The 19614-nt window shown below is 45.2% G+C and overlaps 1 protein-coding gene across 2 annotated transcripts in view; it reads left to right on the top strand.

The window, feature by feature from the left end:
• Positions 1 to 19614, top strand: part of chchd6a (coiled-coil-helix-coiled-coil-helix domain containing 6a) — a 75201-nt gene that overhangs the window by 23240 nt on the left and 32347 nt on the right. Inside the window, exons 5-6 of one of the 2 annotated variants that reach the window (XM_034295704.1) lie at positions 6103 to 6126; positions 7101 to 7184. In XM_034295704.1, coding sequence (XP_034151595.1) covers positions 6103 to 6126; positions 7101 to 7184 — 108 coding nt within the window. The remainder of the gene's footprint in view (positions 1 to 6102; positions 6127 to 7100; positions 7185 to 19614) is intronic. The other variant, XM_010891485.3, reaches the window with a different exon arrangement.

Raw genomic sequence — 19614 nt, 5'->3', positions numbered from 1 at the left:
TGCTACTCGACTGCTCACTACGGATTGTACAGACGTTTGAAATTAGCTAGTGGATTTTAGCCATTTGTTTTGTCTGCAATGGCTTGTGGGGTGCTCAGATCTCTTGTGGTGATTCAATGAACGCTTTGCAGTGTTGTCTGGTACTGTACTTTGTCTCTACTCTTTCCTCATTACTCACTCTCCTCTCTCTTCAGTCATTCTCCTCTCTCTTCAGTCATTCTCCTCTCTTCTTTCACTCTACCTTCTTCTTTCACTCTACCTTCTTCTTTCACTCTACCCTCTCCTGTCACTCCCTTCTCTTTCTCTCACCTCCTGTCACTCTTCTTTCAGTCTTCTCTTATCTTTCACTTCTCTCTCTTCACTTTTTGTCATTCCCTTCTTTCTCTGCTTTTGCCTCCTTCTCCTCTCTCTGTGGTTTATCTGAGAGCTAGCCTAGTAGTAGCACCAGTAATCAGGTCAGTGCAGAGAGTGAACAGCAGAGTGAACAGCAGAGTGAACAGGGCTTGCACAGATAACCCAGCTTTATCAGTAATTGTAATCTCAGCGCTGACATCTTTCTGCATGTAAAGCTATTAAGGTTCCGCTATCTGCGTCTCAGAAGCGCCTGGAATGCCAGTAATTGCAGACGAGATGATGGCAGGTGGAGGAGAGAGAGAGAGATTTTTATCCCTCACGCTAAACGGGTGTACCTCAGTAAGCAACACACATCCGTTGCTCAGTACGTTCCTCTTAGAGGTGTGCAGGGGAAATTAGGGAACGTCTGTAATTTATTGGCGGGTGTGGTGATTAAAGTTACTGCCGACTGAAATTGTTAACTCTTACCCAAATTATGTGAATAACTTCAGTTTGGGATACTGGTGTTTGTGACCAATAAACATTTGTGTTAAAAAAAAAAAGAGAAACGCATTTACCTTGAAACTTGCATTTCCATTAGAATGTTTAAAGAAGACCCTGGAATATGATTTAGCAGTCTTGAGAAGAATGAGCTGGCCAATCAGAGGTCTAGAAAAAGATTAGCTATCCAATCAGCCGTATACTTACATATATATTTGTATAGACATGTGTACATCCACTTTTCAATTGTGGAGCTATTCTCAGACCATTTCAACACAGAAACGCATGGATAAGTATTTTACTAAAGTCCTTATCTGTAATTTCATAGATATCTGAAAACACTGTGTAGCTACTTAAAGCATATCTTAAAGCATATTCAAGACCCTCACCATGAAAAATAGAACATTAAAAAGGATTAAGATTAAACGTTAAAATGAATATTACTGTCATGTGATAATAAACATGGGCATGTTCATCTTAACAAGAATGAAGCCCTCCCCACCTTGTGCCTGGTATTCCAGGCTTGTTTTCTCCCTTTCCATATTTTAGTAAAGGCTTTGGTGTGTTTTTTAAACAGATGTCTCATTCCATTCGCTGTATTATCTGTGGACAAATTTGGAAGCTGGAATTATAAGTGGATGGACATAACTTAAGTACCCAGGCTGCCCACACAAGACTGTTGAAGTCTAATTACATTAAAACATTATAATTGGTTGTGTTTAGGCCACACATTTTACAGTGAAGCATTTTTAGGCTATATGAAGCATCACATTTCAGGTGGAGGAATAGGCGCATGGATCAGAAAGGAAGAGGAACGTGTGTTACGCTTTTCACAATAACCAGGCTTGTTGGGAGGCTTGGCTTATTTAGTTTGTCTTGAACGACCTGGGAAAGCGATGATCCACTAGAGACCGCACATCGCTGTCCAAGGTACGATACAGCCTGACTACTGGGTCTCTCCAGACATAATAACATGTTGAGTAGACCCACAACTGACCCAAATGGAATTAAACCTTAAAATAACAGGGCTTATTGTGCCATTATTGAAATTACAATTGCAATGAAGTTTATACTTAAAGCTTAGACTAGAATTATACTCACTGTACAGTAATGCAATTATGAATTGCATCGGGGGGGGGGGGGGGGGGGTGTTACTGAAGATAGGAGCGGATTAATGGGGAGCTTTTTGAGCTGCAAAGCTAGCTACCTGGTTTAGACATCAACAGTCCTAGCACGGCAGCATAACATATTATGAACGCTTGATACAACTTGATTTTACCTACCTGGTCCTAAAGATTTTGCCCGGTTGACTGATACTAGCAGCAGCGAATAGCCGATCAATACAGACAGGAGCGTCTAGCAACAACCTTGGACCCAAAACCAACCGTTCTTTAGACAGGAGACAGGAGAGTCTGTATCAACAACCTTGGACCCAAAACCAACCCTTCTTATTCAGAAGACAGGAGCTGCATGTCTGTCAGGGCCACAGCAACACAGGAAGCCTAACCAACATACTAATATATCCACTAATAAGCCACTAGCCTGCTAGCCCAGATGTATATTCTAAAGGGAAAATATGATGTTAATTTTATTAAACTAAGTTATTATTTAATGCAAACACTGAAGACAAAACTTAATCAGTGAACATTTTGAAAATGTGGCCCTATCTGCCCCTTTAGAGGTCTGTCTCTGTCTATGAAACACCTCATTGGCAGGTAATTGAACTGTTATAGTTTAGGATTTGCTATTAATTGTAGTTTAGGATTTACTGGATGCTGAATGTGTGTTTACATACATTCAGCATCCAGGCCTGTATGTGTGTATGTGTTTTGTACTGTATGTATTCTTTACCTTTGCTCCTTGGTATTTATCATTCTTGCTGTCAGTGCAGCTGGTTTTCTCTTGAATAAGAAGAACTGGAGTGGTTTTCTACCAAGGAGCAATACTACACAGTTATTAATGGTTGAGATAGGAGGAAAGGAAACCCGGTGGCCCATATTCTCCTCCTCCCCAGACAGCTCCCACTCTGGGTAATCAGTTTGATTATTAACTGCTAATTTATTGCATAGCTGGGAGCTATGTGTTAAATAAATGCATCAGAGTAAATAAACAGGACGGCATCAGGCAGAGAGGGATTGCAGGCATGGCTGAGACTACCTCTGTCAGGTGGCAGTGGAGCACAGCACATCCAACACAGAGGCAACAGACTTGGATGTATGTGAATGGACAGACATGGAGTGTGTGTTTTTATGACTTTAAGAGGTATTCCTCAAACTGTGGTTCGCAACCACATGTGGGGTTGCCTGATTTGAAAGCGGAGTCGCGGTTGCCTGATTTGAAAGCGGAGTCGCGGTTGCCTGATTTGAAAGCGGAGTCGCGGTTGCCTGATTTGAAAGCGGAGTCGCGGTTGCCTGATTTGAAAGCGGAGTCGCGGTTGCCTGATTTGAAAGCGGAGTCGCGGTTGCCTGATTTGAAAGCGGAGTCGCGGTTGCCTGATTTGAAAGCGGAGTCGCGGTTGCCTGATTTGAAAGCGGAGTCGCGGTTGCCTGATTTGAAAGCGGAGTCGCGGTTGCCTGATTTGAAAGCGGAGTCGCGGTTGCCTGATTTGAAAGCGGAGTCGCGGTTGCCTGATTTGAAAGCGGAGTCGCGGTTGCCTGATTTGAAAGCGGAGTCGCGGTTGCCTGATTTGAAAGCGGAGTCGCGGTTGCCTGATTTGAAAGCGGAGTCGCGGTTGCCTGATTTGAAAGCGGAGTCGCGGTTGCCTGATTTGAAAGCGGAGTCGCGGTTGCCTGATTTGAAAGCGGAGTCGCGGTTGCCTGATTTGAAAGCGGAGTCGCGGTTGCCTGATTTGAAAGCGGAGTCGCGGTTGCCTGATTTGAAAGCGGAGTCGCGGTTGCCTGATTTGAAAGCGGAGTCGCGGTTGCCTGATTTGAAAGCGGAGTTGCGGTTGCCTGATTTGAAAGTGGTTAATAGAAACCAGGGTTATGTTAATTACCTCCATTTGCCACTAGATGGGATTTTAATGAACTGAACGATTTCTGATTTCTTCCTTCAAATGCGTCTCTATTTTCTGGTATAAGCTACAAAATAGGATGACCCCATCACTGACAGATATGCCTTTCTGCAATGGCCACAAGCTGTTTAAAACTGACTGGACATGACAATGCCTGGATAAGACTGAAGAAAGATAACTATCAAAGGTGATGTCCTTGTCTACACACATGATCATACACAAATGTTGCCCCTTCTTAAGTTCCAAAAACCTTTTCGACCCATTTTGGTCAATTTAAACCCTATTTCCTTCAGATTTAAGTACTGTCGAAAACAATGTCAGACTGATTTGTAATAGAATTTAAAAATAGAAATTTCACATGTGACTTTTTTTCTATTTCATGTACATGGGATAACAGCATGGAATGACATAGGCCATGTCTGTTTTCCAGAATGTTCCATCACAACGAGTGTTTTCTTTCTAAGCCTGTGTTTAACATCCATATGATCCATAGTAAGTCATTTGCATTATGCAGAATGGCGGATCTGTTCTCTCGTCACTGTTACTAGAGTCTATCTTTGGTTTTGTAGGTGCTGCTTTGATGTCTCTCAATCTCTGGGTCTGGTCTTCAGCTGCAGTTCCACCACCAGGTTTAGCCTGTCGCCCTCTTCTCCTGCTTCCATCTCACCCGGCTTGTTTACTGAGTTACAGCCAAACAGATAACCAGGCGTGGACAGACTTATTTATGAGGAAACCAGTGCTCGGCAAGCTTCATTTCAGGACTTATCTGTGTAATTCATGCTTGGCTGAGTATTATCTGCCAGCTCCAGATCCCCAGAGGAGGCTCTGCGGAGAAGGAGAAAGCCCATCAGATTGCCTTTGTCTCTGCGGCAAATTAAAAGAGGATAAATAAAAGTAAAAAAATGACAAGGTCTGTGTGTGGTCAGGGAGAAAGGGGGATTTAGCCAGGCGTTATAGCGCTACTGCAATGCCACTGGTCCACTGCTTCAAATCAGAGTTCCACTAATTAGTATTAGTGATGGTGTATATGTGTGTGTGTGCGTGCCCATGTGCAAGGCTGTCAGATTGTACATGTGTGTGTGTGTGTGTGTGTGTGTGTTAGCTGCGGAGGTAAGGCTGTTCTTTAGCAGCTTGCTGTAACCACCCACAGGGAAAGTGTACGCGAACTCAATACGCCATGACTGTTAACCGTATGTTATATAGTGTGACACGTACGTCGCTGGCGTGTGTCGGCCGTGCCACGGGCGCCGTGTCACTCGCAGCGGGTCACACGTGCAGTCGGTGGCGGCGGCCGTGTTTCAGGGCCTGATTCTGTGGCGGAGCATCGTGCTGCTCAGCCCGGCTGTCATCGTGTCCTGAACACCAGGGACTAATAGGGATTTTCTGCAGGCGTTTTCGGCTGTGATTGTTACGGCTGTAATTTGAGCCGGAGCCGCTGTCATCTTCACTGCTGGCTGGCTGTGAGTCCAGAGGGGAGAGGAGAGGCCACCGTATGATGAAGCGGGCCCGCACACCGGAGACAAGAGTGTCTTTATGCCGTGTCACAGAACCTCTCACAAAGGAAAGGACAGGTGAAACACTAAGTGCTTCCGGTGCCTGGAATGATCTGCCGGGCTGCTGTGTTGTGTTCCTAAGCATTAGTAATAGCAATCCTATTTGAAGAACTGTATGTTGAATGAAAGCTCTCTGAACTTTGATTTGCCGAACTTGTGCGGGTAATGGTACACAGCAACATGCCGTGTTGGTTGAAGTCTTTCTATTATGCCTGTGGCTCTAGCCCACAAGCTTTTCCTCAGACAGTGAGATCCTTCCTCTCTTTGACTCCGTGGTATCTAGAGGTATTCTCAGCCAAACTCTTCAGCGTTCTCACAAGAGCAGCGCTGTTCATGAAATCAAATTACCAGCGCTTCCATCCTGCAGCCTATTTATTTAACACGCCCGTTCTGTGTTTATTAGGTTTACCATTCAGCAGCCTTTATGATGACGAATCGTTCTTCTGCTTCTCGCTTGACCCTCTCCCTCTCCTATACCCACTGTGCCTCTCAATGTTCACCAGACCCCCCCCCAACACACAAAAACACACACACACTCACACAAACACACAAACTCGTTCTCCCTCTCTTATACCCACTGTGCCTCTCAGTGTTCACCAGACCCGCCCCACAAACACACAAATTCTCTCTCTCCCGCGGTCTCTGACTGTCTCCTTCCCTCGCCGTTTCCTTTCTCACCGTTTCTGTGTCTTACCTTCTCAGCCGGCTGGAGAGGTGGATGCCTGGGTAAGCAGTGCCTGATGTGCTCCTAATATCCCTCCGCTTCTCTCTTGGTTCTGTCTGTTCCAAGCCCAGTGTTGTTGTTTCCCTGTATTAAGGCTGAATGTGTGCATCCAGGCAGGCCACTCTTGCCGTGCTACAGAGCCATCCAGCTAGAAAATTACATATGATCTGCGTGCTGATGGAGGTTATATTCTGTGTGAGAGACACGGGAGATGGGAGGAAGAGGGGGTGATTTTCGCCTCGGTGTAATTTGAGGTTGTGCATTGTTGCGTTTTGTTGTCTGGCTTTTACATGCTATGCTGTCTTGCCCAGCGCTGCGGGAAGCCCTCGCTTTGCTTCAAGCATCCTCCATGCACACTGAGCACAGCCAATGGGCGAGAGACAGAGAATGTGTGTCTTTCTGTGCATGTGTTTTTTTGTTTTTTTTATCTATGTGCGTCTCGCCAGGCTCAGCCCAACCATAGCCTTCTCCGTTGTTTCATGACAGTTCATGGACACCAGCTACCCCGTGACATCTGGTGTCCCTCCTCACCACTCAGCTCTTAATCTGGTCACGCACTACTAAGCCCAGTGTCCTACCTTCTTCCTCTCCTACTGATCTATCATTCCTCTACCTTTCCCTCCTCCCGCTCTGCCACAGACAGTCCTGTGTCTTTATTGGCTCCAGTTATAATAGGCCGCTCACTAGACAGTAGGCTGATTCCACACCCAGCCTGAAAGGAACCACCCGAGCCCAGTGTTATGGACCAGAACCAGGAGAACTCCAGCCTGACTGTCAGTTGTGTGTTGCTGTTTGTTGTCTTAGGGGTCAGGCATGTAGCTGATATACTACTCTGTCAACCTAATCGTTTTCAATATTTTCCATAATCTGCTTGTTTTGGTGCTCCGACACGATTTTAATGTACTCTTTCTAAGGTCTGATTTTGCTGTAGTCTGACTATTCCGTCCTAAAAACTGCGTGTTTCCTTTTATTTCAGGCTAAACGGCTAGAGAAGAAGGAGGCAGAGCTGAAAGCATTAGACGCCTTTTTCAAGGAGCAGTTGGCACAACTGGAGAAGAGGGTATGCTGCTATACACACTCACACACACACACACACACACACACACACACACACACACACACACACACACACACACACACACACACACACACACACACACACACACACACACACACACAGCAATAATCTGCTACATGCTACTCACCCTGATTTTAGATTTCTCCTCTTCTACAGAAAATTTAAGTATGGAAATGGATTTAAGCGGGGATTGTTTCTTGGCTAAATTATTAAGCCAAGCATTAAAGTGTGAACGTTCTCTGTGACTCTCTTCACTGACTCTGTTGGGTGAAATGGAGCCCATCTGTCGTGAGCGGCATCACAAATTCACCCAGTTGTCCCATACCTTCTATTGGCTATCCTGGAACCAGGAACAAATTGCCCTCGGAGTGGGAAAAAGCTGTGTTTTTCTCACTTTTAATTTACCATCATTTTCTCTGACATTTCCGAAATTGTGATGCTGGTGCTAAGCAGTGGTCTGGCTAGGCTCCTGGAGAGAGGATTTTACTCTTTTCACACACAGCAGAGCAGTGGCACCACGATCCTGTAGGACCAGTAGGAGGTTTCCTGGGGAGTTAACCTGTAGGACCAGTAGGAGGGTTTCTAGGGAGTTAACCTGTAGGACCAGTAGGAGGTTTCCTGGGGAGTTAACCTGTAGCACCAGTAGGAGGGTTCCTAGGGAGTTAACCTGTAGGACCAGTAGGAGGGTTCCTGGTGAGTTAACCTGTAGGACCAGTAGGAGGGTTCCTGGTGAGTTAACCTGTAGGACCAGTAGGAGGGTTCCTGGTGAGTTAACCTGTAGGACCAGTAGGAGGGTTCCTGGTGAGTTAACCTGTAGGACCAGTAGGAGGGTTCCTGGTGAGTTAACCTGTAGGACCAGTAGGAGGGTTCCTGGTGAGTTAACCTGTAGGACCAGTAGGAGGGTTTCTAGGGAGTTAACCTGTAGGACCAGTAGGAGGGTTCCTGGTGAGTTAACCTGTAGGACCAGTAGGAGGGTTCCTGGTGAGTTAACCTGTAGGACCAGTAGGAGGGTTCCTGGTGAGTTAACCTGTAGGACCAGTAGGAGGGTTTCTAGGGAGTTAACCTGTAGGACCAGTAGGAGGATTCCTGGGGAGTTAACCTGTAGGACCAGTGCTGGCAGGGAACGATGTCAGTTGTGAACTGTCGTCAACCTATTGAGCCCACTGTAACAGTTAGGAAAACAAAACACGACACAACAATGATTCACTGCTACTGGATGAAGTGTTGGAGTGGTTCATATTTTAAGTAGCCCACTGAGTGATGTTACCAGTGAAGGCATATACACCGTTCCTTCTGCATTCATGATGACAAATGCTTTGGCAGTCTTCGCCACAGACTGACTGATCTGGCCTCCACTGTTTTCACAGATTAAACTGCCTTTTAATAGTGAGTCTGAGGAGCTCTACAGCGTAGTGTAATGCTCAGATGGCAGCGAACAGCAAAGCTAATTACGCACATTATCTCTCTGAGGCGGCGAGAGGAAGTCCATCTGCTTCATAAGGGAGGTCATAAAGTGATGAGTCTTTGTTCGGTGGGCCTACAGTATCACGCCTTGATTGACCCCATTGGGGTTTAGTCGAGTGAGGAGGAGACATTAAATGGAATGGGCATACCTTGCAGTGTGAGACGCAATGGAGCAGAAAGCATCTGAGTGAGGCTGCCTTTGAGCCCATTGAGCTATTGGATAATGGAGTGGAGGCCATTCTCAAAGATTTGCGATTTAATTTTAAAGAAAGGGAAGAAGAAAATGTCTGTTCTCCCTTTCGTCCCCTCCTTTATCATTCACACTCAGAAGAAAGGAACGGCCTCCTTATGTATTCTGCCGTCATTGTCGACTGGACGGGTTGATTTGGAATAGGGTCCTTTTGAATTGGAGGGATACACTGGTATTGGGCAGCACACGGCCCTCAAGGCTCTATGTACTGGACCTTTTAGAGGACATGCAGACTCTGACACCGGTCATTTCCTCTGCTGGCCTTATATTGCTGTATTGATGGAATGACTTTGTCACCAGCAATCTCCCCTAGCCACACACTGCCAATCATAGTTTATCTTCTGTGGATTAGTTTACATTTTCAAGCGTTGCATGGTGGCTTGCAGATAGAGTGGGCAAAGCTTTTCTTTGTTTTTCTATTGACTACTCTTACTGAGGCTGTCTCAAGGAATGAGGATTTTGGGCTATTTTTAGAAACATTTTACACCCTGCTACATAATTACTGGGAAATGTATTCATAAACCTTTTTGTGTGTTTGTTCACTTCAGAACTAGATAGCATGCAGTCATGCGGTCCAATCTTCATACATGGCCATACGCAAAACAGAAGTTTTAAGAGATAAATAGTAACAGGAGAATGGCTGTTCCAAGCTAGCTTTGTTATATTGCTAATTTACCACACCACTGTGTTCTTTCCAAAGATTTAGTTCCATTCCATGCAGCAACATTTCTCCTCTACCTGGCATGTGAAGTCAGGGATCTACCTGTGTATAAGCACCGTTTTTTTTGCCCTCCCAGGACCCCGGTGCCCTTTGGGATTGTGTTATCAGGCTTATCCAACTCTGAACTTCAAAGCCGGTTCCACGTATTTTAATTGCAACCCACGTCTGCTTTTAAATAATAATAATGTTTTAATGTTATTTTTAATATAAGAAAATCTGTTTTATGTTAATTTGAATTCAGTCGGCCTGGAAGTTGTGAAGTTGTCAGTATATTAACAGTGTGCTCGGTTTCGAGGTTGGGTGTGCCTGGTAAGCACAGTGCATGACTGGAGAGACGCCGTCGCTGCTCCCGTTTCTGTAGCTTCATACTTTAAATATTAACAGTCCTGCCACATTAGTATTGCATCAACACAATTTAACCCACATCATACAAATGAATACTAGGCTAGGAATTAATTCATAACAAGCCGGATGAATCATAATCAGTAAAAGAACTGAGCTAACTAACATCAATTAGCAACCTCAATGATCAGCTGACAGCCCATCCATCTTCCCCTCAGGTGTTTAAGGCACTCAAGCCAGTTTGTGATGATGGGCAAATTCTATGTTGCATAAATGAAATAAGAAGTGTCAAGATAGTTATAAGGAATTGTGTTTATAAATGTATCACCTCCTGCCCGCTGAAAGTCTCTGCACGGCCTTGCCCGCTACCATTCCTTCCTGGGCATCAGGCTCCCATCAGCATGGGAGCTGTCAGAGTGCCTGTGTGCCTGTTTGGGCACCAGGGGGCGGCTGTCTTGTGGCAGTCTCCAGTATTGGCTCAGTCCACAGGCAGGCCTTGTAGATTAGCACAGACTCATCACTAATTACCATGCAATCATCATAAATAAACCTTTAATACCCAGCCTTTATTCACCCAAGCAACGCAACATGCAGCCATGGGTATGATTTCAGCCTGTCATCCAGGGCCTGTGTCAGATGCCTCTATTTATATTTACCTCATCATAAGAATGTGGAGTTTGCCAAAGAGATCAGAGACTAGCAGTGGAATGTTATGCACCGTATTTGCTTTTGGGCTTTGGCTGTGTTATAATGGACCTGGACCAGAGAGTCAGATAATGCCGTGGAGTTGGCATGCATGTTCAAACTGCTGTCACTCTGTTTGGTGGAGGTGGCTGGGTGGAGGTGGTGGGTGGGTGGAGGTCAGTGGGTGGGCCCTGCCTGACAGACTGGCTCGGAGAAGAAGAAGGATTCTAGCTTCATACCCCAAATTCCCTTTAAAGCCACTGGAGGCCATTCATGGACTGTCTGCCTTAAACAGTTTGTCTGTCTAACAGGTAGGCTACAACTCAAATCGGAAGAGAGGCTTTCAGTGGCTGTGAGAATGTTTGTGAAGGTGCCACACATAATCGCCTCATGTCTAAATTCTCCTAAATGCTGGAAGTCGGACGGCTGTGAAAACTACTAGTTGTAAACAGCGATGTCCCGCTGCTGTTTGAATTAGCACAGGCACTCTAATCCAGCTAAAGCCCTCTGCTGGCTCCCCTGCTCTTGTCTCCGTCCCTCTCCTGCACCGCTTCCTGCTTCACGCTTCTGCCTTTTCAAGGCTTTTCGCCTCTCAGCCCGCCAGCCCCTCACCCAGCCCATCCTCTCTCTCCTTCTTGTCACTAGTTGCAAAGTACTTTGAAGCACTTGAGCGTGGTTATGAGATAATAATCCTCCTGAAGTCCTGACAGCCGCTTTGACATGCTGTCAGCAGGGGCCTCGTTCTGGGAATATCTGCATGACTCCCTGATCCGACCAGTTGGAGCAGCTTTTACCTGTACGGTCAAAGACTAGAGCAGACAGCCTCCACGCACCTAGACCCCTTTAGCCTCGAGGCCCACAGAGGCTAACCAATCACAAATTAATTTACTTCAAAGCTTAAGGGGGAGACAAATGCGTTTTTATTTTATGTTTTTTTTTTTTTGCCAGGATTATTAATTTCCAGCATTCCATACGGATGTAGGCACATGTCAGGGGCTTGAGGGGCTGTAATGCCTCTTAAACCATCAGGGCAGCGTTTAGAACGGAGAGGATGGGGAGGCATTCTAATCAGAATGTTTTACAGGGTGCACTTTTTCTGCTTTAAAACACTGTTTTGTGATCTTAGTGTTTTATTTATGAAAATGTAAGAAGTAAACCTTGATTCTTTCATGTGAAAGTTAGCTGCTCATATGGTACATGAGATCTGAATTAGCATTCTCCGGGTTTTAAAGGCAGCATGTTCCATCTGGAGATGTTGATAGCCAGGACATCAGGATGGAAAAATGACCTTCTTTTGAAGCATTAGTTCGAAGAGGACCCCAGTAGTTTATCTCTTCTATCTTTGGCTGCATAGAAGGAATGGTGAGCAAGAGACATGTTAGTTTATTGTTCTAAGGAACACTCGCAACACGCTTCACATGGATCTACTAGGAGTCAAATGGGGAGTGTTGTGTAAACCATTTGGTCTGAAGAAGCAACATATCCGCCAGACACCTCCAGATACAGTACCACCTGAAATGTTAAGAACATCAGGGAAGACTAAATGGATGGAACATTCCTCAGTGATCTCCTTGACTCCTTCTTGCCAGCCTGAGGGGATCAATCTGAAACGCAAGAGATGGGCTCAAGAGTCTCCTGTAGAAATACCTCACCGCTGAGTTCACTTCGCCCTCAATTTTTTTTTGTGGTTTTCTCCAAATGAACACTTAAATGGGAAGGCATGTGGGCAGAGAGCTCGGCCCCTTTACAGTGTATCAAAGCATGGCAGTTGGTGTCAGCGGTGGGATCGTTTGTACTTGGGGAAAAGTGCCACTGGTGGAGGTGTGTAGAACAATGCTTAGCCTGCGGCAACACCGTGGCAAAGCCACCCTGCACAGATTAAGATATCGATTGGATTAGCACTGTGGAAACCGGCACCGGGGCTGGGTGGAAGGAGGCTGGCAAATGAGTGTAGCTGACAAGGTTTGCCAGCCAGCGATAGGAGTGTGAGACGAGTCAGGTGCCAGCTGCTAGATTAGCCAGGGCAAATCCGGTTAATACTGGTAGCATCGCCACAGCAATGGGTTACTCACTGCAGATATATTAAGGAAGGAAATCGCAAGGCCCATCTTTCATGTTGCAAATAGATAAGCCACTAGATCTTTCCCCCATGACCCTATTTTCACTGTGGACCCATATTAAAATGTTACTTTTTTATTTTATTTTAATTTCAGTTACAATTGGGCAGTTCAACATTTTATTTTTTTTATTTTATTTTAGCCTCTGTATGACAGCAGATTGGATTTGGAATGATAATGTTTTGTTAATTTATTTATTTATGCAGTTAGAAAAAACAGATGTGCAATCTCCTTTTGCATAACATTTTTGCACATCCCCTATGTTTACGATCACATTAAATGGCAAACATTTTAATCAGTTGCACCATAACAGACCCTAATGATTATGAGGGTCCAGCCTTTAATAAATGTTAGATGCTTGGTCTAGTTTGGTCTTAATGTGTGTGTGGTAGCACATCATGCAAAGGTCAAAAGACCTAGCCGAGTCCTTCAAAAGAAAGTTCACCCCAAGAGCTGTCCAAAAGAATCTCACAGAAGTCTCTAAAATCCCAGGGTCACATCAAAGGATCTACAGGTCTCTCTTGTTATGATCCATATCAAAGTGCATGAGTCAGCTGTCAACTTAGTCTACATGGGAGGTCCCAAAGGCAGAATATCAAGACATATGTTTGCCAGTTAGGGCCTGGGTAAACTTCCAAAACATATGTGCTCTGGAAAGATAAGTCAAACAGGGAGTTGTCTGGCGCAAAATAAACACTGCTTTTGAACAGAAGAACCTTGTACCGATCGTAAAGCATGGAGGCTGTGGCATTATTGGGTCTGCTTTGCTGCCTCAATTCCTGGCCATTTTGCCATCATTCAATCAACCTTGAATTCCATATTATATGTGAGGCCATGTGTCAAAAAGCTAAAGCTGAACTAAACATGGATATTGTATCAGGACAATGATCCAAAACACACAAGCAAAGCTACAACAGAATGGCTCAAAAGGTAAAAAATGCAGGGTTATGGAATGGCCAAAATGCTTTGATGGGACTTGGGGGTGCTGTGCACGCAAGAAAGGCCTCAAACATGACACAGTTGAACCAGTATTGTAAAAAAGAATTGGCAAAGATTCCTCCCAGTTGACACTGATAAGCAGTTTCAAATAACAGCTGAATTATGTTTTGTCAGTCGAAGGGGGCAGCACATGCTTTTGAAGCTATTTTTCACACTATGAAAACTATAATATTTCAGTGATATTTGTTCAATTATTTTACCTGTATCTGTCAGGTATGTTGAAGAGAAGATTACCAAATGTACATTGATGACCCAAAACATTATGACCACCTGCCTAATATGCTTTTGGTCCTCCATGTGCCTCCAAATCAGTGCCGACCCACCGAGGTATGGACTGTACATGACCACTGAAAGTGTCCTGTGGTATCAGGCACCAAGACATTAGCAGCAGATACTTCAAGTTCTGTAAGTTGCTAGTTGGACCAGCACATCCCACAGATGCTCAATTGAATTGAGATCAGGGGAATTTGGAGGCCTGGGCAAAACCTTGAACTCTTCATCATGTTCCTCAAGCCATTCCCAAACAATGTGTGCAGTGTGGCAGGGCGTATTCTTCCTGCTGAAAGTGGCCACTGCTATCAGGGAGTAGCATCACCATGTAGGGGTGTACCTGGTCTTCAACGATGTATAGTGGCACGTTTCAAATTGACATCCACATGAATGCCCATACCCAGGGATTCCCGGCAGAACATTGCACAGAGCATCACACTTCCTCCACCGCCTTGTCATCTTCCCGTGGTGCATCCTGGTGCCATTTCTGTACAGTACTCACCATTGCTGGCCGGGAGCACCCCACAAGCATTGCCGTTTCTGAGAAGCTCTGACCCAGTCGTCTGGCCATAACAATTGTCATGCTGCCTTTTACTTCTCCTGATTCCAACACGTTGACTACGAGAACAGATCTTACCATCTTATCTACCCCGACTTTGACATGTACCCTTGCTAGGAGATGATCGACATGATTTGCTTAATCTGTGAGTGGTCATGTTTTATCTCGTCAGTGTATATACAAAAAATAAAAAACTTTCCCTGGAGTGTATTTTTTCTCATTGGGTTCAAATGCAGACTGACATTAATTTGAGGATTTCTTCATTCATACCTGATGAAATTACAGTAAGTTATCTACAGTTTTATTAAGGTACTCAGAGTATTTGAGTTAATGGGTTCACAGCTGTAACTTATTAGGCAAGTGTGTTTGTTTGGAATGTTAATGAATGTGCAAAAAACCTGCCGATAAATCAGAATAAGTGGATCAGAGACATATCTAAAACGTATGAAGAAGAAACGAATCAGTGCTGAGCTCAGCAATGGCAAACAACCTACACGTAGTAGAGCAAGTCAATAATACAGGTGGACTTGGTCAGCGATGATCAGGTGGGCTGTGGACAGTGGCAGCATAAGGCAGAAACTAGATGTAAAACACAACTAGGTGGGCTGTGGGCAGTGGCAGCATAAGGCAGAAACTAGATGTAAAACACAACTAGGTGGGCTGTGGGCAGTGGCAGCATAAGGCAGAAACTAGATGTAAAACACAACTAGGTGGGCTGTGGGCAGTGGCAGCATAAGGCAGAAACTAGATGTAAAACACAACTAGGTGGGCTGTGGGCAGTGGCAGCATAAGGCAGAAACTAGATGTAAAACACAACCAGGTGGACTTGGGTAAAGGACCAGAGAAATTTGAGGGAACATTCCGTAGAACCAGAAGGATACCTACTTACTGCACAAGCCAACAAACTGTATGGAAGAGATACAATTCTATATACAGTCCATAAAATGTATATTATACAGTGGAGAGAACAAGTATTTGATAACCTGCAAAGTCTGCAGTGTTTCCCACTTACAAAGCATGGAAGACCCAGCCATGACCCATCTTCATTGCTTACTGAGGGAAGGAGGTTGTTGGCCAAGATCTCGCGATACATGGCCCCATCCATCCTCCCCTCAATACGGTCCAGTCGTCCTGTCCCCTTTGCAGAAAAGCATCTCCAAAGAATGATGTTTCCACCTCCATGCTTCACGGTTGGGATGGTGTTCTTGGGGTTGTACTCATCCTCCTTCTTCCTCCAAACACAGAGAGTAGAGTTTAGACCAAAAAGCTCTATTTATATCCCATCAGACCGCATTACTTTCTCCCATTCTTCCTCTGGATCATCCAGATGGTCATTGGCAAACTTCAGACGGGCCTGGACATGCGCTGGTTTGAGCATGGGGACCTTCCGTGCGCTGCAGGATTTTAATCCATGACGGGTAGTGTGTTACTAATGGTTCTTTTAGACTGTGGTCCCAGCTCTCTTCAGGTCATTGACCAGCTCCTGCCGTGTAGTTCTGGGCTGATCCCTCACCTTCCTCATGATCATTGATGCCCCACGAGGTCAGATATTGCATGGAGCCCCAGACCGAGGGAGATTGACCGTCATTATGAACTTCTTCCATTTTTCTAATAATTGCGCCAACAGTTGTTGCCTTACCAAGCTGCTTGCCTATTGTCCTGTAGCCCATCCCAGTCTTGTGCTGGTCTACAATTTTATCCCTGATGTCCTTACACAGCTCTCTGGTCTTGGCCATTGTGGAGAGGTTGGAGTCTGTTTGATTGTGTGGACAGATGTCTTTTAAACAGGTAACGAGTTCAAACAGGTGCAGTTAATACAGGTAATGAGTGGAGAACAGGAGGGCTTCTTAAACAAAAACTAACAAGTCTGTGAGAGCCGGAATTCTTACTGGATGTTAGGTGATCAAATACTTGTCATGCAATAAAATGCAAATTCATGTGATTTTCTTGATTTTTGTTTTGATAATTATTACATGCTTTGTAAGTAGGAAAACCTGCAAAATCGTCAGTGTATCGAATACTTGTTCTCCCCACTGTATGTATCACAATCGATTTGTTTCCCAATTTTGTGTTTTTCGCTGTGACAAAATATTTGTTTTTCATGTAGATAATCATTATTTCACAAAGTTCTATAAAATGGCTTTAGTGGGGGAAGTGCAATATTACCTTCTGATGCTGCAGTTGGGCTAGCTCGACCCTGCTCTCCCCGAGTGAGAAAGCATGGAATGTTAAGACCTGAGGGGATATCTTCAGGGATTGTGTTTCAGGGTGGCATGTAATGTACACATGTAGTCAGCCACACACACACATGCATACCCAACAGTCCTGCATTTTTCCACTCACATGTTGGAATATCCTTAATCAGGGCTCGGCAACTGTTAGACAAATTAGAAAGGCTGCATTTTATTATAGACCAACCAAAAGACTACAAAATCTGTGTATGTCTGGATGTGAGCTTGCATACCAACAAGCCACTGCGACCCCTGCAGATATTTGGTGATCAACACATCAATTTAAGTCAGTCTCCGGCTTAAACGGGTCAGTAAGTTGGGCACACAGAAAGTACATGTGAATACAGAACGCAGATATCAGAGAAGCACTGCTCTTGGTAAACATGCATTTAATTGCAAGCATCACAAACTCCTGGACTGCTGCCCACACAATAACGGTCCCTACAGTAGGTTCCTAGTTAGGAGAACCTCCTCACAGCCTCATTAAAGCTATTAACATTTCAGAAGCAGCAGCTCTTGCTGGACCCTTCAGAGAAAGTTCAGATGGAAGATGAGGCAGTGCACCGGAGGGACCTGCTGAGGCTGACTCCAACCTCGCCTGCCTCCACTTTGACTAGACAGGAAGAAGGGAAAGAAACACACCATCATTTGTCCTCTTTGATATGTATCGGATAAGTGTGAATGCATACGAGCAGCTCTACTCTGTTTCCGCTTTCTGCACCTCCCCCTTGAGATGACTTGTGTGGGGATTAGATGGGGTGAAATATGACAGAGACTGACCCCGCTGGCACTTGGCGAATTGATGGGGATTCAGGGGTTGGGGTTCTGCAATGCTCCCATCACTCTCCTGTTCCCCTCACTTCAATTACGCCCAGCTCTCTCTCCAACTCGCTCCCTGTCGGAATAGGAATATAAGGGAAATAAGGGAAGCCCGTTTAACCTGGGCTTATGGATGGCATTCTGAGGCGCAACCATTACCTCATTAAATTGAGGCGCTGCCTGTCAGGATATGGAAATGGGATTCCACCTTGGCTGTCTCTTTCCCCGGCAGCCGCATCAGCCCATAGTGGGGAGGCATGTGGTCTCCTGTGTCAGTTGGTTGAGTAGCTGGCCAGTGCACACAAGATGGTTCGGGACGATACAGGCGTGAGAACACCTCCGTGTTATAAACCGATGAGGGTATACGCTGGGCCAAGGCGGTTGTGTCTCTGGAGTGTCCTCAGCAGTAGGTAGATCCATTGTAGAGGACTGTGTGGGTGATAACGCTGATGGTGTTCATAACCTAATCAAGAGGCTATGTTTGTGACCTGCCTTACTGATCTGTCCCCACTCTGCTCAACTGACCACCAGAGCAGTAGCTGCCTGTGATCTGAACAATCGCTAACTTCCCGTGATGGCCATTAAGGACTCTGTTTTAAAACCTTTTTAAGTTCCTCTGTACCCGCGAGCCAGGCAGTAAAATGGAATTGCGTCAGCTGCAGTTGTTAAATTAACTGGCTGTTACCTAAAGCAATGTTTTGGGATGGTGGCCAAAGTTAAAACTGATGATAGTTGTATTAGTATTTTTATTAGCATACCAACGTTTTAATAATTCATGAATGTATTAGTATTTTTCTTTTTATGGCAACACTTACTACTTTTTTATTTTTTAAACAGACAGAAATGCTTGTTTGCAAATGAAAATACACAGTAAGACATGGGACAAAGCCATCAAAAATGGAAAGCACTGACAAAAAAAAATACAAATAAAAAAGTGAAATATATTCACCCATACACCCTGGCCCCTACCCTCCATCCATACACTCTGGGTCCCAACCTCCGTGCATGCACCCTGGCCTCCACCCACAGACCCTGGCCCCCACCCTCCACACATATACCCTTGTCCCACCCTCCACACAAACACCTTGGCCACTACCCTCCATCCATACACTCTGGCCCCCACCATCCACCCATACACCCTGGGTTCCAACCTCCATGCATGCACCCTGGCCTCCACCCACAGACCCTGGCCCCCACCCTCCACACATATACCCTTGTCCCACCCTCCACACATACACCTTGGCCACTACCCTCCATCCATACACTCTGGCCCCCACCATCCACCCATACACCCTGGGTTCCAACCTCCATGCATGCACCCTAGCCTCCACCCATACACCCTGGCCCCCACCATCCACAAATATACCCTCACCATCCACCAATATACCCTCACCCTCCACCCATGCACACTGGCCCCCACGCTCCACCCATACACCCTGACCCCCACCCTCCGCCCATACACTGTGGCCCCCACCTTCCACCCATATGTGCTTTCCTCCATCATTGTGTGGACCAGCACACACAACCAAATGCAAACCACTATTTAGAATTTTATTATGTGGCCAAATTGTCCTGATGTTTTAAAATGTACATAATTTGACTCTAATAACATCCCATATTCTTTGTTAGTCTAGGGTATTTGCCAATTCTTTACGCTATAATTTATTTGAGGGAAACATTTAAATTATTGTTGAGACGTGGTCAGTCTTCCCAGAGTCCAGTGCTGTTCCAAATTAGACCAATTCCAATGATTTAGAGATGGTAAAGGGAAGAGGTGAACACGGTGGTACTATTTATAGCTGGTAGCTAAAATTAGACAGCTCAAGCCAGCTAGTGTTGCTCTGCTCAATAGGTTCTTTTAATTAGGTTTTGTGTGACCAGTTTAATTTCTAATCCGTCTTATGAGTCAATATTAAATACTTTAAATATTTTCTTTGAAAAGGTAAATGACTAGGT

The sequence above is a fragment of the Esox lucius genome, chromosome 12, assembly GCF_011004845.1.
Source record: "Esox lucius isolate fEsoLuc1 chromosome 12, fEsoLuc1.pri, whole genome shotgun sequence".
In the NCBI taxonomy this organism is placed as follows: domain Eukaryota; kingdom Metazoa; phylum Chordata; class Actinopteri; order Esociformes; family Esocidae; genus Esox; species Esox lucius.
Note: the sequence above shows the minus strand (reverse complement) of the source record. Positions and strands in the feature narration are given on the sequence as shown.